The sequence below is a fragment of the Colias philodice genome, chromosome 3 (genome assembly GCF_061535455.1).
Source record: "Colias philodice isolate Cphi_HAF_F1 chromosome 3, ilColPhil1 Martin Lab GWU primary, whole genome shotgun sequence".
Lineage (NCBI taxonomy): Eukaryota > Metazoa > Arthropoda > Insecta > Lepidoptera > Pieridae > Colias > Colias philodice.
Genome location: NC_143088.1, coordinates 1745319 through 1767467, shown reverse-complemented (window position 1 = coordinate 1767467; position 22149 = coordinate 1745319). Strand labels below are relative to the sequence as shown.

Genomic DNA, 22149 nt, shown 5'->3' with positions numbered 1-22149 from the left:
AAATATTAAATTACTGAAACTTCATAACCTTGTTATAGCCTCATCTTTTCAATAATATTTTAAACATCCACTTTCCTCGCCATCTAATTTTTTAAGTAGAAATTCTTTAACTTTTCCATCTTATTGAATAATACAAAAACTAAATCCTATCATCAAATACGTCATAAATCGTTTGAGCTATCTAACCTTTTCACTTCAAAGCCAACATTTCTCGCTATTACGTTGAATGACGTCAGCTCAAACCACACTCAGAATAGAGTATCATAATTAATTTAAAATGTATCTTTAGAGTAGGAATAGCTTCACAACTGCTGCATTTATTCTCTTAAGCTTATCTGCAGTTAACATGACAAATCTCTGTATTATAATAAAAATGAATGAATAAAAATGAAATGTGTTGTTGAGAACGGCTGTATTAATTTCGTTATTTTTTTAATATTCTTTGAAAATAGAGGATAGTTCTTAAAAAGATAAAATATAAGCATATATACAACGGGTGAAGCCGGAATGCACCGCTAGTAGTGTACAAACATTTACATCAAAAAGTGTTACTTTAACAGTTTTAAATACGTGAAACTGGCCCTTCCAGTTTCATCGCTATGATTAACTGTCTATTACTATAATTAAAAAAGTATTGCTAGATTCTCAATTATATGCCGGTATGCTAATCCGTATGCTCTAGTTAGGTAATGGTATCCGTAATGTAAGTCACTTGGCTATCCGGCCGTAAAGTGGTGGTCGCTCCAGGATGTGTTTTTGTATCGACTCCTAACATTGTAACGGTGCTTTTCAATTATCTCGGTTATTTTACATATAAGGATGTTGGACGGAAGTCGTGTACTAAAACAATCCGATTATTCCCACACTCGATAATTAATGATGTCATTAACCTAGATCTTATATAGATTGGATTATAAAATTAATTAATAAGCTTATTTTATTTTATTTTTATCTTCAATCAGTTCCAAAAGTTCGTGTTTATCAATAAGTTAAACATCTTGTATTATTATTTTAAATATATTATATTTTTGGAATTCTTACTTTCTCTCATCAAAATTTGTACCTAGGTACCTACTTAATTTTTTTACTAGAAAAGTTATTCTCATGAATTCGCAGATTATCAGATTATAGTCCATTTAATATCTTGGACAACTAAACAGTAAACGCTTATCAAAACATTTAACTCAACTAACCTTTATTGACATTAAATTTGTGTTATATTTTCAGTAATTTCATACTGCGGTCACCTTCGGTATAACCCTTTGACTTTTAATTTTTCGCCCAGAAACTTTGGTTAATTTAGCGTGGTTGTTTAATAAGATATTACTTCTTAACCTTAATTATTTAAAGCTCTTCAAAGTTTCATAAATAGATTGTAAAATAATACCATTTTACAATCTAATATCTAATATCTATCTAATATCTAATATCTAATATATATTATAAAGGCGAAAGTTTGTATGGATGTATGGATGTATGGATGTTTGTTACTCTTTCACGTAAAAACTACTGAACCGATTACAATGAAATTTAGCACACATATAGAGGGTAACTTGGATTAACACATAGGATAGTTTTTATCCCGGAAATCCCACGGGAACGGGAACTATGCGGGTTTTCCTTTGCAAACGCGGGCGAAGCCGCGGGCGGAAATCTATCTAATCTAATCCATACTAATATTATAAATGCGAAAGTAACTCTGTCTGTCTGTCTGTTACTCAATCACGCCTAAACTACTGAACCAATTTGCATGAAATTTGGTATGGAGATATTTTGATACCCGAGAAAGGACATAGGCTACCTTTTATTGCGAAATATGTACCACGGGCGAAGCCGGGGCGGACCTCTAGTGGAATCATAATTATTATAAATAGCTAATTTTCATTTATTATTTATCTATAAATAAAAAAACAAAAAGAGCGTGTCAGAAATGAAACTTCTTTCGCAAGATTCAAAGATTCTAAAATTTTCGCCTTACTCCATGACGTGACGGTGTTGCCATGACGCGACCTTGAAATTTGGTTCTCAACGCGCATAAAGAAGTTTCACTTCAATAAAAAAAGATCATTTATTTAGTAAATACCAATACATTGTCATAAGTCATAACACAATGCTTAATCTACAGCTGAAAAAAGAAAAAAAAATTGCTTTGCCTTTGTCTATAGAAAGCTTAATTATCTGTGACAATATAAGAACAATGCATTCGCGCCAATATTCAAGAATCTTTGAAAATTCAAACCGTTTCAGTATCTTGTTTCAGCCGCGTCCCAGTAGCCTAATTACTCTTTCTGAAGTGGAACATGTCCTTAACTCTGAGCCCTTACGTCATGAGCTGATCTTGAATTGCTAGCCGAGTTTTTTTTGTTTTCTGTAACTCTTTGTAGCGATGCTCTTTTGTAACTCACGTGTGAGAGGCGTCAGATATGTTAGCTTTGTTTAAAGGAAAACTACACTTTACAATTAATATAGTAAATATGAGACTAGATTTCCGCCCGCAGCTTCGCCCGTGTTTTCAAAGGAAAACCCGCATAGTTCCCGTTCCCGTGGGATTTCCGGGATAAAACCTATCCTATGTGTTAATCCAAGTTACTCTCTTTATGTGTGCTTAATTTCATTGTAATCGGTTCAGTAGTATTTTCGTGAAAGAGAAACAAACACACACACACACACACATCCTCACAAACTTTCGCATTTATAATATTAATAGGATTCTCTCCCTTTTTATGATGGCCTTTTTATAGGATAATATTATCGTATTTTGTTATACTTTTCTTAATAAAAACTAACGTTATCTAAACACTCGATGTTACAGTTGTATAAATTTTATGCCTGTGATTGTAAAAGACATTTATTGCACACAATACAGCCTATAAAAAGTGAATAAGGAAGTGTTTGTAAAGCCGAAGTTTTTGGGCAAGTTGCCATCTCCTTTCTTATTTAAGACATCATTTACTTGGTTCAAAAGAAAATGGTAAACTGGACTACTTGGTTCTCGGACTACTTTCGTTTTTAAGATCATCTCTGTGATAATATTATGCTATAGGACTTGTATTTTATATCTTATTCATAATGGTTAATGAACTTACCTTTCAAACCTTCTCCTGGCCAGGCCTTTTCACCCCCATGGCTCCACTCCTTTTGGTCGTAGCGTAATGAATAATGATATATATAGCCTTCCTCGATAAATGGGCCAACATCGAAAGAATTTTTAAAATCGGATCAGTAGTTCCTGAGATTAGCGCATTCAAACAAACAATCAAACAGACTCTTCAGCTTTATAATATTAGTACAGATTTGATCAGACTTTACAGATTTGACAGATTTGATTTCTATAGACCTATCTCTATTTTACCAACATTAAGTAAGGTATTCGAGAAGTTAATATTAAACCAATTGAGTAGTCATTTTGCATCTAATAATTTACTGCACACCAAACAGTTTGGTTTCACAAAGGGGCGCTCAACCACAGATGCTGGAGTTGCACTTCTAACACATATATATAAGGCATGGGAAAACTCAAAAAATGCTCTAGGGATATTTTGTGACCTCTCCAAGGCATTTGACTGCGTTGAACATTGTACTTTGTTACGTAAACTTAATCACTATGGAATTAAAGGAAAAGCCCAGAACCTCATAGCGTCATACCTGCATGATAGGATACAGACTGTAGTTGTTAATGGAGAACGTTCTAGCGGTGCGTCAATTAACATTGGTGTTCCACAGGGGTCAATTTTAGGTCCCTTCTTGTTCTTGGTATATATCAATGATCTTCCCTATTATTTGCAGGATAGGTGTGAAATAGTTCTGTTTGCAGATGATACCTCATTAATTTTTAATGTGGATAGGCATGACCCAAATGTTGACGAAGTGAACAGTGCTCTTTTACACATATCTGAATGGTTTACTGCCAATAATTTATTATTAAATGCCAAAAAAACCACTTGTGTTGAATTTTTACTTCCTAATGTAAAAAAGTTGAACAGAGATATTACCTTGAACGGGGAGGTATTGCATCCTACTGAGTCTACTGTATTTCTAGGGTTAACATTGGACGAGAAACTACAGTGGGGAGCCCATGTCAACACCGCTGCAGGTAAGCTCAGTTCTGCTGCATATGCAGTCCGAAAAATAAGGCATCTCACCGATGAAGATACGGCTAGATTGGTTTATTTCAGCTACTTTCATAGCATTATGTCCTATGGAATTCTACTGTGGGGCAGGGCTGCAGATATAGAAACTATATTTATCTTACAGAAAAGAGCCATTCGCTCTATATATAATTTACGTGCTCGGGACTCACTAAGAGATCATTTTAAGAATACTGGTATCCTTACTGTACCATCACAGTATATATTTAATAATATTTTGCATGTACACAAAAGCTCTGACTTACACACAAGAGTAGGAGATAGACACGATTATGGCACAAGGAACAAGAATAGAATTGAAATGCCATTTTTCCGATTAGCTAAAGTTAAAAATTCATTTATGGGTCAAGGTATACGCTTATACAATAGAATTCCTCACAATATTAAAGAGTTTAGTAGTTCTAAATTTAAAACTTACATAAAAAATGTACTAGTTCAGAGAGCGTACTACAGTATTCAGGAATATATGGACGATAAAGACCCATGGAGGGTTGTCGCGTAAAAACCACAGGACAGTTCTTTGGCATATTATGTAGTTAGGTAGATATAAGTTACATATTATGTAAATTTATTGACATTATTTAAAAGAGCAACTATGGAGTTTCTTGCCGATTCTTCTCCATAGATACTGCTTTCCGAATCGGTGGTAAATGTTAAAAATACTATGTAATGACGATTCGAAAGTGCTACTAAATAGTAGTCTAATTGAATAAATGAATGTTTGAGTTTGAGTTTGAGTTTGAGTTTGATCTTCGGTTAGTAACATAAAGTACCTTTCTTTAGTAACTATACCTTTCAATTGTTTAAAAATGCATTGACTGAAATAAACCTCGTTATGATCCTTCTGAATCACTAATTCTTATTGTAATTTGTTAGAATATCATTTTAGCTATGCTTAATGCATCAGATATTATGATGGAATCTATAGAAACTTTGTAATATCAGAGTCTATTTCATTCAGGCCATAATAAAGCGTCCTTGACCAGACTGTACTTGGAATTATTTGCAGACTGTATTTACGTATTAGGAACACGACTTTATCGAGTGTGAGTTGTGATGCCATAACCCCGTTATGCCAAGTTTTCAATGGAAATTGGAAAATAACAAGGTTTCCTCTCTAGAACAATTTACTACAATATCTAAGCTTGACAAGACAGTGCATTGATCATCGCACTTGTAAAAAGAACTATCGCATATTGCATTTATCCATAACGCAGAAATGGATAATTATTTTTATTTTTCATCTAAAACCTAACTCAAAATTTGTCTACTGCTGAATCACAATCTACCAAAGTTAACAATTTTTTAAAAGAAAGTACCTAAGCATTTCTAAAAACGTTCATAGTAAAAAGTAAGCTATTAATCTCAATCGTTCGTTTAACAATCTAAATAGCCCACCATTTACAATGGCGTAATCAAAATTGTTATAGGAAATTGTCCAGAAAATCTTGAAATAGGTAAACTTTGTAAAAGAAGTTTAATTTCCATTTGAAAGGAAACCCCTCATAAGTAATGAAGGGGCAATTTCTTATGTTCGCGTGTCTAACAGCTATTTGTTCGTTTAACTCTTGATTACTATAAAATGATAGATATATTCGTTATTTTTCTTTTGCTGGCCTTTAAATTTAGATTTAACATTCGTAGTTAAATGTCAAGCGATACAGCTGCTTTGTTCCTACGTTTTTTATTATATTTTATTCGGTAACGAACATATTATTTTACTGGTTTTCGTAACATTCTTAAATTAACTACTCGTGGAAAATACGTTGAATAAGTGTGGTAAATAGAACTACTAAATTTAATTTCCCAATACGGAATAATTACATCATAATTACTTTAACTACACGTTTCCGCGCAAACTGCATATATTCGTTTACTTAGTGGTATACTTCAATTTTAACCAATTAAATATTGCTCTCAAATGCCATCACCATTTCAGTTCAGACCCGCTCATATAAACAAGAACCATGTCTTTCATCTCTCAAACGGTGGCCGGATTGAGTCACCCGCGTCGTGAGGAGGTACAACCTCGCCAGCATTGCTCCCACCAGCACGCCAGTAGAAACTTCCTTTCCAGAAAGAATAGTTTGCCAGAATGGGATCCACCTGAAAGTAGAGTTAGAAAAAACAGTCTCCCGGCTGACCTTCTCGATACGAAATCGGAAGCGACTCACAGCCCACCTATTTTAGAGGAAGAGTGACAACAATCTCCGTAAGTTGGTCCTCTTGGTGTCCCCCTGTCACTCTAGTTGGCATGGATGCACTACGTGTGAGAGGGAGAAAGGCTTTCTGGCAGCCCTTGCATGATTAGAAGCTTATGTGATTAGGAAAAGCACGAACCTATAGATGAGTGTTGTGATAAATGTTACTGTAAGCGAATATCTATGTTGTATGTAAGGAAAATTGGAGCAAATTTATTTTTAAGGCATTTGCTTTTATGTCCCTGTGTTAACGTATTAATTATAAATCTGATGGCCAACAAAAATATGACAGAAAAGGTTTCTGCTATAAAAGGTGAATAAATAAACGATACTGCAAAATAATTGAATAGTACTGATAAAGTAATCGCACTATCGATCCAAATAAGACATAACAGAAAGGAAAATTAGACTATTATGGTCTAAATGTAGTCGTATCGAACCAGAGCACTAATGAAATAACTAGTCTGTATATGGATGGGGACAGAATACATGAATGAGATATGAGTTATGTAATTGACTTGTATGAGCGAACTTTGACAAAGTTAACTGGCACTTTGCTTTTTAAAAGGAAACATGCCAAAGAATCCAAATTGAAGATAGACATCTATTTTAACGACTCGATAGTCAAGAAAGAACAAGTTACGAAATACATGAGTGGACCAATGTCCTTGAAAAGTATGTAATTATTGGATTAACACAGCAAGGTCGTAGAAACTTTCCCCTCGCCTGTTGAACTATTCAGGCATGCGAGGTTTTTATAAGCTAGACTTGTGGGAACTAGCGTTAGTCTGCGATGAGGTCAAAGACTTTGAATAATTAATTCACCTGGACTATGTTATTGATTAAAATTGTTGCTAGCCTATGAAATACAAAAGAATTATAATGAAAGTTTCAGGCTGAGCAGCATAGCTGAGCTTATGAATAAAATATAAGATTTAGCCGTGTGAATATACGAATATCTACTGCAACTGGATAAAACAGAAGAAAGATAGCTTTCTCATGTTTAATTTAGCAAATTTCATCACATTCTGTGAAGTTCATGAACATACTGACTGGCATATAACATCAATTTTACCAAACTTAATATTTTCTTAGATAATTGTAACATAATGAAGATTGAAAACATAGAGTGAAATCGCAAACAACGTAAGCCCAAAAACCTACATATTAAGGTGTCGTTATAAGTGGACGAGAAATAACCTTGTCACGGTGCATTAACTTAATGTATGAGGAATAAATTTGACCAATCATCATGACTTTTACATATTCATTCATATTTTAAATGAATAGTGAAAATTTTACATTCTTAATGCTATGGGTTATTCGGAGTGGCACTTCGTTACTTTGAAATTTGTGTCATCTTATCATTTTTTTAAAAAATAATTTGCTAACCAAATGCTAACTGTGCCATCCTTACTTTTTTTCTTTTATATCATCGAATTTTATGTCAATGTCTTGTGTTCCAACCCTTCGCTTACTTGTCTCTTATTTTTTTGTATAAACTATCTTATGCATTACAACTATCCCAAAATTGGGGAATCTCTGACCCAAATTCATAGACCACCCTAACCATCTCTGTTTCACCTGAAACAAAGATGTTCATCCCTACGAATAATTCAACCTGACCTAAATCCCGATCTCCTTGTTACAGGAGGAGCGAGTTTCTAGGATGCGTCTCGTTCCCACTGAAAGATGCTATTAAGAGCGACATATCCGGCACGTACTTCTTGCAACAGGCGACCGGCCGCCAGACGCTCGACGCGTGCCGCGTGACTGAGGATCGACGAACCATGGCCACGGATAACACGGAGACCAGCACCAATGATGGAACTAAAGAGAACACTGAAAAAGGTGATGATTAATATGAATAGTATATTTTTTTAAAGTGACCAGTTCATTAAATAGAAAAATGATTACGAGTTGTTGCTTGGTTCCTTGGGTAGGAAGAATAACTACCAGATATTTAATAATAATTTAATCTATGTTATTAAAATGTTTTCTTCGTTTACTGTGAATCTTCCAGCATAATTCAAATATCAAATCACACTAGTCTTATCCAATTTAAACAAACTGCCTGAAGCATTCTTTTTCAATTTGTTATACAACAGATTACATTTGGTCATTGCTCCATATAGCATCATAGCTAAACTACGGTACCTACTTCACATTCCTCAAATCCTATAATCAAAATTGCCTTACAGATGTCGCAACAAACGGCCCTACAGCTAGTCAAGCGCAAGTCGCCGCAGCATTACAAAGAGAAGCTGACGAGAATCTCTTCTTACGATATTTGGAACTCGACCCGCCAGAGGATCCGACCGCGCCGAGACGGACGCAAAGGAATGGGAGGACACCGTTCACGACTACTAGAAAGTAAGTCGCTTTTAAATATGGTAGAGAAAGAGATTAAGTTATTTATCAAATGATAGATAATTTTCTACCCAAAATTAAAATTCTTCGAAATGAATTATGTTTATTTACTTACGTACGTATTCGCCATTTATAGACTAGACAACTTATCCAACTTCTACTGATCATCTTCTAACTGATCATCTAATTGCAAAAATATAAAGATTGTAAAGATGAATTATGTTACGCCTTCATGTAACAACATTGATCTACATGAAATTTTGGTGAAGATTATGGGTTTTTATCTGGGTTTAAGGTACTACCTTTTTTTTTAAGTGGGGAAATCTTGCATAGATACCCACGGCCTCCCGGAAAGGGCCGTGGGTTATGTCGGATTCCTACCGACCAAAAACCCACTGTGTTCAGTCAAGCCGCATCAACGACGGGGCCACGGGTTTCTACCTAGTATAGCATTATATTATTCTGCATTGATATGGACAAATCAAACACCTCTTTAACCAACAATTTTCTATTTCAGACTGGTCCGCGGTACAGGCGGGGGCTTCGGTTTCACAGTAGTATGGACCCGACCGCCGCGTATAGAGCGTGTAGCCGCGGGTGGGGCCGCGGAGCGGGCGGGCCTGCGGGCGGGGGACTATATCGTGTTTGTGGGGAACAAGAATGTGGTCACCGCTAGTGAGGAGGAGGTCCGGGGGCTTGTCAAGTGAGTATTGGTGCACTAAGTTGAATATGGAAAATGTTGGTCTTGAGTTAGATCTGCAAATTTTGTGAATTAGTATTAATTAGTAGAATTAGTTCGGATTTAGAGAATAATCCGAGTAAGATCTGCAGATGTTATGAAAAGACTAGATATTTTTAGATGATTTCTTTAATCATCCACATGTAAAGATCGTCTAACTAACAAAATTTGATAGAAAAGACACGTCTGTGATTTTACACTATCCTAAATAACTATCAGCTTATATACTAAACAAATCAGATTAAAAGACCGAAAAGATGTTTATTAAAATACATACTTTTACTAACCACTTCTCCCTCCACAGATCAGCGGGCCAAACCCTCAACATAGAGACATTCCGCCGCGTCCCCCAGAACGGCGTGGGCGCGCGGCGCGCACAGCCCCCCCTCCCGCACACCCCCCTCCCCCCACACACCCCACACACCCCCCTCCCCGCGCACCCCGCCGCACAGACCGACACGCCCCCTCCCCGCTCGCCCCGCGGCGCGCTCGCGTCCCCCGCGGCCCGCGCGCCCACCGCCTGCTCCTCCACGAGCCAGTCGCTCGACAGACGCAAGCTGCACCTGCCGCAGGTCACGTTTTCTAAGGAGGTCGGTAACGGCATCATTGTGTAGTTCTAGAATGTTCTGGAATGTTCGACGCGCGAATTAAAGCAAGCCGCACGTTTTCCAATGATGTCTGCAGTATCGTATTGGAACTATCGATGCGCGTACTTTAGTTAGATGCACCTGCCGCAATGACCTTGGTAACGGCAACATTGTGTAGTTCGAGAACGTTCTAGAATGGCCTTTCCCAAACTGGCGTCTAGAATATTCTGGAAACTTTTGAAAATAGAACATTCTGGAATTTATGACAAGCTGGTTGTAGTAAACTAGAAATATTGGTAATGACGACGACGACGACGACGATTATTGAGTTCTAGAACGTTCTCAAATTTTTGACTCACGGATTGTAGTTAGCTTCAATCACGTTCTTCAATGAGCTGGTCATCATTGTTTAGATCTAGAACGTTCTGGAATTTTTCATTTGTTGTTTACGCAGCGTTCATGAGAGAGGAGGTTGATTAATTGATTATGTTCTTTTCTTCCTTCAGTGATAATATTAATGTCTTGCGATTGAAATAGATTTGTTGATTGAATTAGTTTTAGACGCTCTAACGGCTATTTGTAAAACATTTCAACTACACCTCTGGAGAACGCTGTAGTAAAATATAAAAGGCACGTCGACGAAAAAATAAAACTAGTCAAACGTTTTGGTAGATCGAATTTGGATTTTAATTAGAAAATTGGTGCTAGCGTAGACCTAGTGTATCGAAATTGTACAAAAAATAACGTGTGGCACTCGAGGACTGCCGCGGTAAAGCTATTGCATAGCATCGCTGTGCCGGTTAGAGTGGGGGGTGTTAGGTTTTTGGCGTGACAACGTCTTATAATTCGATAGATCCGGCTGCACGCACGAAAAAACATGACTCATGCGGCGTTACCTCGCTCTGAGGCGTTCCATGTAAGGCTTGAAGTGCAAGCGAGAGCGCGGAACGAGCGACAAAGAAGCACAATCAGACGTTGTCACGTTCAACTATCGTCAGTAAACCGACTTTACAAACATCCAATTTTTTTCGTTACGGAACTTTTACATTCGGTCGCCGCGCTCAATGTCCGAGATAAAAGCTATGCAATAGCTTAATACGGTGTGCTCCTCTAACCAGTACAGAATTAAACATATTATATCTTTGTTCTCTTAGATTTAGTTTAGTGTAACACGATACATTCCATTAATTTAATGTTTGCTTATTTTTAATTTATTCTTCGGCTTGTACAGTTATTTATGTAAAATGTAGGTAATATAATAATTTCTCAGAAACGTTTTATGTGTTAGTTTGCACGACGAATTAACACAAGGGGAAATCGTTACGTTTAAGATTTGTTTTTTCTTTGTTGAAATATATTTTGTTATTATTTATTTCCTTCCTTGTAAGATCATGTGTGTTAATAATATTGTCATTTCTATTCTTTTGAACTTTTTTTTGTATTTTGTTTATTTTGTACGACACTCGATTTTATTTTTGTAGTGATTCAATTTTTTCTTAATGGAAGAAGTTTTGTTCCTGTTATTTTATTTCGTTTTTTCTAATTTATGTTTCTTTTAAGTGCAAATAAATTTATTGCTTTTATTTTGTTTTGTTTTATTTTTTGTTTCATGCCCTTTTAATATTTTACTTATAATTATTTGAAAAATCTTTGCTATACGTTCCGTGGTGGATTCGCCGCTTATGGCCGAATAAAAAAAATATATACTCTATGATAATCTAAAAATATTATATTCTGTAGACGAGGTATGTAATCAATAATGTAGGCAGAGGCGGCTCGTCCTCAGGAGCGCTGGTGCAGTGAACTCCCATAAATAATTATAATAAAGTTATACCTGCTCATTATTTCAAATCTATCGTAAAAAACTCCAATACTAATATCAATAAAATAAGTACTTTTACACATTACAAATAAAATACATTACATACACTCTTGTTCATTTAATAAGTAACGCGCGAAATGGATCTTTCGGAGCGCTCTCGATTGCGCTCCTATGAAACAACATTCAGTACATTGCCTACATACGAAATCCAATAAGAGTGAAATAGAAATTTCGCCACAGTCCTGCGCGTGAAACAAAAGATTTACTATGGAAAAATAGCCATTTTCGGAGCGCCGCTCTCAAGCGACGTTGCGCATCGCATGACAGCAGCAATTGCGCGCGACGTTGCCACTCCTATATTATAAACAAACACTATGAATACGCTCGCGAATGCAAATTCGGGGATTTTCTAATTTTGCTAAATAATAATTGAATTCGTTTTGAAATACTTTATAATTTTTAGTGTTTATATAGACACTAGATTTCCGCCCGCGGCTTCGCCCGCGTTTTCAAAGGAAAACCCGCATAGTTCCTACCCTATGTGTTAATCCAAGTTACCTTCTATATGTGTGCTAAATTTCATTGTAATCGGTTCAGTAGTATTTTTCCTGACGTATAGAAATTTTCCTGGCTTATCGAAATTTTCCTGTCTTATCGAAATTTTCCTGGCGTATAGAAATTTTCCTGACGTATAGAAATTTCCCTGCCTTATAGAAATTTTGCTGGCTTATAGAAATTTTCCCGACGTATCAATTTTCCTGACGTATAGAAATTTTTCTGGCTTATAGAATTTTTCCTGACGTATAGAAATTTTCCTGGCTTATAAAAATTTTCCTGAGGTATAGAAATTTTCCGGACTTACGGAAATTTTCCTGTCTTAAATTTTCCTTTCTCATGGAAATTTTCCTGTCGTATAGAAATTTTCCCGACTTATGAAAATTTTCCTGACTTATAGAAATTTTTGCGGCAAAGAGAAATTTTCCTCACGTATACAAATTATCCTGGCTTTTAGAATTTTTCCTGACGTATAGATATTTTCCTGGCTTATATAATTTTCCTGACGTATAGAAATTTTCCTGGCTTATATAAATTTTCCTGACGTATAGAAATTTTCCTGGCGTATAGAAATTTTCCTGTCTTATAGAAATTTTCCTGGCGTATACAAATTTTCCTGACGTATAGAAATTTTCCGGACTTATGGAAATGGTAATGACTTATGGCTTATAAACATTTTCCTGACTTAACAAATTTTCCTTATCCATATAAATTTTCCTGTCGTATAGAAATTTTCCTTGTTTATAGAAATTTTCCTGGCGTATAGAAATGTTCCTTTCTTATGGAAATTTTCCAGCTTATATAAATTTTCCCGACTTATGGAAATTTTCCTGACTTATAGAACTTTTTCCTGACTTATCGTAATTTTTCTGTCAATCGAAATTTCCCTAACTATTGTTAAAATCATTTTTCTAATATTTCTCCACACAAATGCAATAGTTCACCCAATCTTACACCATCACAGTAAACATTATGAATGAAAGCAAAAGATACTCCAACCATAAAGTCCCTTGCAGCCGCCAGGTCTGTCCACGGACGGCAGGAAGCGGTCACTCCTGGCAGTGATTGCCAGGGAGCAGCACTACGCAACTTGCCTGCAGTTTGGCTTAGTGCGTTTCGTCACACCGCTGGCTGAGAGAGCGGATCTGATCGCTCCTAGCGACCATCAGTTATTATTCCAAAATATTGAGGAGGTAAGTAATATGATAAATAAAGAAACAATAGATTAGATGAGAATATAGAAGAGCTAATGAAAGATGGAGAGATAATGAAAGAAATATCCGTGTATCTGGTATCCTTACTGTACCATCACAGTATATATTTAATAATATTTTGCATATGTACACAAAAGCTCCGACTTGCACACAAGAGTAGGAGATAGACACGATTATGGCACAAGGAACAGGAATAGAATTGAAATGCCATTTTTCCGATTAGCTAAAGTTAAAAATTCATTTATGGGTCAAGGTATACGCTTATATAATAGAATTCCTTACAATATTAAACAGTATAGTACACAGTTCTTTGGCATATTATGATATATTATTATGTAGTTAGATATAAGTTACATATTATGTAATATTGACATGATTTAAAAGAGCAACTATGGAGTTTCTTGCCGATTCTTCTCCGTAGATACTGCTTTCCGAATCGGTGGTAAATGTTAAAAATACTTATGTAATGACGATTCGAAAGTGCTACTAAATAGTAGTCTAATTGAATATATGAATGTTTGAGTTTGAGTTTGAATACAATGTAGGTTGAAAATATAGGGATATAAATGAAACAAAAACATATTGTAGACACAAACTAAACCTAGTAAAATGTATGTATAAAAGTATGCTTTAATTCAATGTATTAAAATCCACATACTTTTATTCAAGATAGTTTTATAAAAGAAAGAGAAGTTCAAACCGATACAAACTGGATTCAGTGAAAATAGCAGCTCTAATTAATCAACAATCAGCCTCTAATAAGTTTAAATTGAATTAATTCCAGATTTTTAGGCTATCAGAAGATATTTTAGATCAAGTGGTTCAAGATGACGGGGAAATCCAAACATCAACGGTAGTCGCTGTGTATTTACAAAAAACGCCTGTGTTCCTTAGCCTTTATAAAAAATATTGTTTGGGACTGAAAAGAGCGGATTGTGTGCTAGTAAGTATTGCGTTCCTTATTTATTTTCAAATTCAAATCAGTATTTTATACTTTGACTTCTACAGAGATATGGATTTCAAAGGTAGTTGACAAACTTAAGTTTTCTATCTAAGTCATCTTCAAAGTGACTGTGTTGTGAAAGCTATTACAATTTAGCATTACAATTTTAATTGATAGGATTCAACCATTATAGCTTTCGATAGTACTTAGCATATAAGTAACAAATACTAAATCACCCGTCATTTTTTTTATTCACTTATAACTTCTCATATATTTTTCAAGGTAAAAAAATCAAAAGACCCCAGCGGAGCCTTCTCTCGATTCTGCACAAGTCCCCCTATACCTAGAAGAAGGCCAGATATAACCTCATTAGTGCACAAACCACTGGAACAGTTCCGGGAGCTCTTGAGGCTGATGCGGGCTGCGGCTGTTGGTAACGGCTCTGGGCCTTACGACCAGCTGGAGAAGAAGCAACTCCAAGTTATTGTAGAACAATTACAGGTACTGTCATGCCCTTACTCTTTAATACCATTTTATTTAGTTTAGAGCTGTTTGCTCCAGATTTAAGATATAGCCAACACCCTATTCACTTTTTACAATATTGTTGATTGTGGAAAAATATTGGCAATATTTCAAAAAGTTCCTTTTCTATGCCAAAATTATTCAAAATCAGTAATAGGTGAACATAATAAGATTGGGATACTTAAATTGCTTACTGAATAATATTAATGGATTCAAGAAACAGAGTTATAGTTAGTTTTCATAATCTAAAGATATCTAAAGATATATATAATTATGTCTGTGTCTTTATCATTTTCCTAACATGTTCATGGTGTTCTACAGAGTGGTTATCAAGATGTAACAGCTGGTTCAGGACTTATGGGACTGGCTGGTGATGGCAAACCCTTACTGTCCGTAGCTGATCTTGAAAGTAGACTTGTGTTCACTAGATGTAAGGTAAGTCAAGTCGCACGTCATTTTTTTTTTCAATATTTTATACGTTTTGACCTTATTTCATCGTTGTCGTCATCATTATTATTCTTTGCGTTATCCATACTAATATTATAAATGCGAAAGTAACTCTGTCTGTCTGTCTGTTACTCAATCACGCCTAAACTACTGAACCAATTTGCATGAAATTTGGTATGGAGATATTTTGATAACCGAGAAAGGACATAGGCTACCTTTTATTGCGAAATATGTACCACGGGCGAAGCTGGGGCGGACCTCTAGTTTTCAATAAATGTTGTAAGTTTGGAATTAATTTCAGACTTGATTTATTTTTCAATGGCTTCTCCATATCTTGCGGTGTATTTTAGAGATCTTTAAAACTAATTCAAATAACATACGGTATGTAACTAAAATTAAAATTTTTTTCAGCCTTTCGTTCTTAGCACTGCAGGGCGGCAATGGATATTTGGAGGGGAGCTGTCTAGAGTCGAAGGAAGAACGGTCAGACCCTATTGGGCGCTATTATTCTCAGATCTTCTTTTATTTGCTACCGTCTCGAGGGACAGGGTATTATTTGTCACAGAAGAACCGGTTGCTTTAGCCACTGTTTCGGACGCTCAGTTTAATGTTAGAAAAAAAGGTGAGCAAGTTTCTTTATTTATTGCCTATCTAGACAAACATCTTTATTAAAATTGCCTCAGGTGGTGTGATAATAATTTATTTCTTTTTTCGAATATTTAATGATTGTTAGGAAGAGGATACAAATTTTAATTAAAAAATTTATCAAAAATTACTTACTTACTTACTTAAGTCCTCTCTTCTTGCAGCGACGGAATTTCGGCTAATCCTTGGTCGAGCTGGTGGGGAGAGTCCACTCGTCTCCTGTGCTCCCAGAACTCCTGGCAGACAACGACCAATAGTGCTTCGAGCACCGTCTATTGATTTAAAAGCCGTGTGGCAGAGTTTATTGCAAAGGCAAATGTAAGTAATTTTTATATAATATACTTACTTCACCTTATTGGTCCTAAAACTTTACAAGTACAAATAAACTGATCAATCAAATTATAGATTTAATAAGCACAATCACAGCCTTAAGCACAATTATTATTACATTATTTTAATCGATTAAAATTATGAGTTTATGTTAAAATATTTTTGTCGCTATGAAAACTAAAGTTTTACCACAGTTTTTATATTGACAATCAAAGAAAACGAATTCAATATTTTATTAAAGTTTGATTTATTATTGTTACAGAAATCGGGCGCATACAATGTCAGGGACACCACTAGGCTCTCCACTGGATTCCCCAGACCCGCAACTGACCTTCAGCCTGGCGACACTCGACTCACAACAACGACAGGTATCAGCCTCCAGTATACAGCGACACTCGAGTCTCGCGCTATTACCAGCAAGCTCCTACCGTTCCCATCTAAACATGCTCGTCGAAGAACGCCCAGAAAAAGAGGTCCGTGTTAGTTTCGATGTTCGAACTGATTCAGATTCCCCTCAACCCCAACCCGTTAGAGGCCCTCTAGCTACAGTATGGAAAAGTGCCCCCACACCAGAAACACCATCTGCCAATCTTTCACCGGCCGATTCACAAACCTTCTCTTCTCACTTTGTATCAACATCTAGCATCGAAAAGAATGGAGAACCCGCATCCCCTAGTGCCCTACTCACTCCCGATGGCCCGGAAGATTATTCTGGACATTCCCCATGTCGGTGGGAGTCGTTTGAAGCCGATTTAGCACTCGCTGACTTAGATGTCGATCCTTCCTATAAACATGATGTTGAAGAACGAATATTTTTACCCGATGACCCCCTTCTACCTCGTGTAGCTCTCCCAGAAAGGCCAACTCCTCCCGCCTATCTAGAACTTTGATCTGCGGAGTCGGATCCGGAGCTAGTAGACTCTTGCTTTCCCCGGATTCATAGTAAACGCTGAACAGTGTTTGCCCCAAATGTTAGTACAACAATGTGTCAAACTCGTTAAGAAATATTGAATGTGGTAGTGTTCACGGCGTCTATAGATTGTTACGTTCTCAAAACCTGAGAGAATATATTCTTAGGAGATGTAATTGGATTGTTAATAATTGCTTATTGATAATAAGGTTGTGGTAATAGATTTTGAGAGACATATTTTCGAATATTGCCCGTAATTTTCCAAAGAAGCATTTTAAAAATTACTCTTAGACTAAGTCCCGAAACGACGAAACAGAGCTAGGCACTAACAAGTAAAACTGATTAAAGAACTGACTTTCCAAATGGTTATATTGTTACTGAGCGTATAATCATTCAAAACTGCTATTTTACATTATTATAGGATTCAGTGTCAAAAATGTAACTATAGGGTACCAAGTTGTAGGAAATATTTATACGATACGAATATTTATAGTTTTCTAACGTTCGCTTCTTGAGTCTTCCGTCCTTTTCTTATGGCATTCCACTTGTTTTTTAGTACTTATGATAAATAATCCATCTTGGCGTCCTTCTTCAGATATTTGTCAGTTTGGACTCGTGTGTTTTAGCTTTCTTGTTGTTTTCTTTTGATAGATGTGTAATGCGCATGTTTATAACCGAGCCTTACTAATTGTACAGGTCATGTGGATATTTGGCGATTAGTTTTGCGATATCCGTATCATAAAACACATTTTTGTTGCAAGGCATAATGTTTATTTTAGCATCATTATCACTTTTAGTAACGTACTCAAAAGGAAATGTGTTACAATGAAAAATGGTAGTTGCTGTTACATAATTATATAACGTAGTGGCCGTTCATTTGACAACTTCACAAAATTGCCTATATTTATTGCAATTAACCCATGATCGCGTATGTATGTTATAATCGCTAGCATCGTAAAATGTTCACATAACCTAACTCGGAGTTTTTGTATGAATATGACCTAATTTTTTCTACCAAATAAAATTCGTATTTAGTATCAGTAATTTTTGACCTTTTGGCTGTGTGTAAATTAAATAAGTCTCTTAGTAATTGTGGTAAAAAGATTTTATAATTTTGAGAAAACATTTTACTTGTTTCGGGTTTTTGTGAACTTAATATATTTACTGATTGGATGTTTTTGTTTAGATAGGATCAGTATATTTTAAAATAATCGGTGAATAAAGTGAATTTGTCAATGGTGATTTTTTTTTATTTCGTATACCCTTGTAATTATTGAATTAAACCAATATTAATACTACCATTTTTCTTTGTAACGCTATATAAGTAATTTAATAATACAATTTAATTAGTAATCAAATAAACCCTACACTACACACAACATAACATACCTAAAATCTTAAACGTTAGAAAGGTAAGTATTAAACAAGAAGACAATTTTATACAGTGATATAATTGGAGAATAGTATTAACATCTACATTCCGGTGAGTAAAACCTTAATTCTTCATAATTAATATCTCAAAACCAAATCCACATACAGCATAGTTTCCTTGTTTTTATATTTTTGCTAAAAAATAAGGGAAAGAGCTAAAATTCCACATTTAATTTAATAGACACGTCGGAGTTCCGCTGAAACTCAGACGGGAGCAGGAGGCAGTGCAGCTGAGGGAGGTCGCAGTTCCAGGAGTAGAGGGTCCACATTACACTTACAACGATGGATGACGCAACTACCTGAAGCTGACGAGCTGGATCCTCCTGAACCCGATATGGAGGTAACAAAAAACTTTAATGAATGATACTTTACTTAAGTGAGATTTTTGTCATGCTCGTAATCATCAATATTGTCCTTACTTAGATGTGGAGCATTGAAGAACTACGAAAACGATCGCAAGAATTAAATTTACTAGAAGTGGCAGATCTTGTTGAGAAACATGAAGTCAAGGAAAATAAAGAAACTGTACAAGTTGAAAAGAAGGAAAATGAACACAGTCCTTCTAAGAGCAGTAATTCTGGAAGTCAAGTAAGTCATTTATCAATAGAATTAGAAATGTAATGAAGCTGAATCGCTGAATAGAATTCAAATTGATCATTGATTTATGTATTCCGCTTTCAGATCACAGTAAGAACTAGTCCAGTTGTTGTAGATACATTACCAGTATGTAGACAGTGCCACAAGAAATGCTTGTCGAAGCCAAATAGTCCTTTAGTGTCCCAAAAGGAATCGTTACCTTCTAAGCCAAAGCCAGAAGCATCTCCACAAAACTCGATTTCGAATCGAAGTTCAAAGAGTGTATGTAGTGCAAGTTGTGAAAAACGCAAACCAACTCAGTTTCACTGTCACTTGGAACGAAAAGGTGCTATACGAATACGTCCAGAAGACGGCCCCAAAGCGGCCATAAAGGTTATAGATTCAATTGAACAAAGCCAAAAGATGTTGAAATCGAAATCGTATGAACTTAAAACTGATTCGCCTGTTATGACTCGAAGTAGCTCAGATGGCAACACAAAGAGTCAATTGGAGTTAAGGAAAGAGCATTCAATAAGATCGCCCAGTCCAACTTCAAGTAGCAGAAATAGTCCTTTATCTACAAGTCATACAACATGTAGCTCAATGGTATTTAATTCTAGCTCTAATGATTTAAGAATTTCAAACTCAAATATAACGAATCCAGTCCAATGTGTGATAGCTCAAGAAAAATATATAAATGAAGTTAAATGTGTGGAAAGTATAACTTTACCAAAATCAAGAACTTCATCTCATTCATCGTCACCAACAGTTTTAAAAAAAGAGGAGTTAACGAGGCAAAAGGCTGAAACCGTGCTTAATAAAGTCTTAGGTATTAATATAGTTACTAGAAGAGAAAATGTTGGTACACGACTGAGGACGTCTTCAGTTTTCTTAGATGATGACTCAATGCATGAAGACGATAACGATTTTAAAATAGAACGAGGTTTAAGAAGATCTCCTAGAATGGGTATTGCAGCTGTCAGTAGAATGAATGGAGATATTACTAAGAAATCGGAACTATGTGAAGAAATAAATGCTAATACAAGTGATGTTTTATCGGATGAAGATACAGAATTGGGACCACTTATGTTAATGGGTCTATCGGCTATCAATCCAGCTGCGCATTTAATGAGAGTAGAGCCATTTAATAGAGCCTCAATAACTAACTTGACTAACACTAATTCAAGGCCAAGTAGTATCGGCTCAGTTAAGTCAGAATCACCAATACCTAACATTGCTGTTGTACCGCCTACACCTGATTATAATACTACTAATAAGACTGTACGTTTCTATATTATAACTGAAGATATTACACTTTAATTAAAACTAGTTTATGTACATTCTCACATTTTCCAGGATGAGCTTATAGATGATTCCCCTGATTCTCCTGATGTCCCCGATGATCTCCCTTATATATCATTAAAAAGGTAATCAAATTGTTCTTCTAAGTAGTGACCACAATTATTAATCTCTTTAATAAAGAAATATGAATTTCAGGTACGGTACAATGTCAAGTTTAGAAAGACTCCCATCTGATGAGACTGATGATGGTAATATAAGACTGACATCACAAGAGGTGGAAGCACCCAAACCATATAATGCAGGTATTGTCTACCTAATCTAAAAATGAACGCCCCTCCACTAAACTTAATTGTTTCAATGTGTGAGAACAAATAATTATTGAACCACTTTATATGTGTGCGCGCGTCGATTCTACTGCAAACTTTGACACTCGCGCACTGATTTGTCAACTAATCGGGCGATCAGTTCAGGTGCCTAGCATTGTATGGCGGGGAGAGCGCGCTATGTACGGAATGACACGTCCGTTCTGTCGTGCATCGCGTCATTTATGCACTAGTTGGCCAACTGGTCCTGTCGTTCGGGCATGGACGGGACTGGAGGACTGAACGACCAATGAGGCAGACCAATTTGTGTGTATTGCGTCTATACACGTACTTTGAATGTGAGCGTAAACACAGTGGAGGGGCGTTCATTTTTAGATTAGACAATCTATAATACGATCGATACCATATCTATTTTACCTACCAGATTTCATCAATTTATGTGTATTTAATTTTGGTTTTTCAGTAACTAGTTCCGCTGCAGGCATAATGGGCTGGACAGCCCGAGCCGGTTCATTTGTAGTTGAAAAAATGAACATCTTCAGTCATACAGAAAACGTGCCAAATACATCAATAGCTCACAAGCAGCCCTCTTTCTTAGAAAGGTATAAAAATGAATATTTTTTTTCTCTACTACTTACTTATCATAAGATATTTATTGGAATTTACATAAAATGTTGAAACTATTTTCTTTTCACTTATTAGGATGAATCCAACACAATGGGATAAGAAACGCTGAGTGTGAGGTTAATTGAATTGTGGCCGAATCTAAGCATTTATCAATGATATTTAATAATTTATATTTTATACTAGTGTAGCTAATTATAGATAGCTAGCGAGGAGTTCTATAGTGATTTTAAAGATAATACTTATGTAATGTGTGTTACTTATTACATTTTTTCCAGATTTTAATATTTTAGACTTAGAATGTTTTTACAAACTAGAACATAATATTACTGCTTTCGAGATTACTAGATGTAAAACAATGTGTGGAATTTATAAGCTAGAATGTAGAATTTTTCAAAAATAATCATCGTTATTTTTATTACTGCTGTTAATTAGAATTAAGAGGATAGACGAAATATAG

General features: G+C 35.7%; 1 protein-coding gene across 1 annotated transcript in view; it reads left to right on the top strand.

Annotated features, from left to right (window-relative positions):
- PsGEF (Protostome-specific GEF) overlaps positions 1-22149 on the top strand; it is a 50683-nt gene that overhangs the window by 19676 nt on the left and 8858 nt on the right. Inside the window, exons 5-21 of the mRNA XM_089713905.1 lie at positions 8001-8200; positions 8551-8722; positions 9237-9422; positions 9763-10048; positions 13439-13615; positions 14421-14579; positions 14862-15080; positions 15423-15536; positions 15960-16170; positions 16358-16511; positions 16786-16891; positions 19046-19204; positions 19288-19452; positions 19546-20721; positions 20797-20867; positions 20938-21044; positions 21529-21667. Coding sequence (XP_089570031.1) covers positions 8001-8200; positions 8551-8722; positions 9237-9422; positions 9763-10048; positions 13439-13615; positions 14421-14579; positions 14862-15080; positions 15423-15536; positions 15960-16170; positions 16358-16511; positions 16786-16891; positions 19046-19204; positions 19288-19452; positions 19546-20721; positions 20797-20867; positions 20938-21044; positions 21529-21667 — 3801 coding nt within the window. The remainder of the gene's footprint in view (positions 1-8000; positions 8201-8550; positions 8723-9236; positions 9423-9762; positions 10049-13438; positions 13616-14420; positions 14580-14861; positions 15081-15422; positions 15537-15959; positions 16171-16357; positions 16512-16785; positions 16892-19045; positions 19205-19287; positions 19453-19545; positions 20722-20796; positions 20868-20937; positions 21045-21528; positions 21668-22149) is intronic.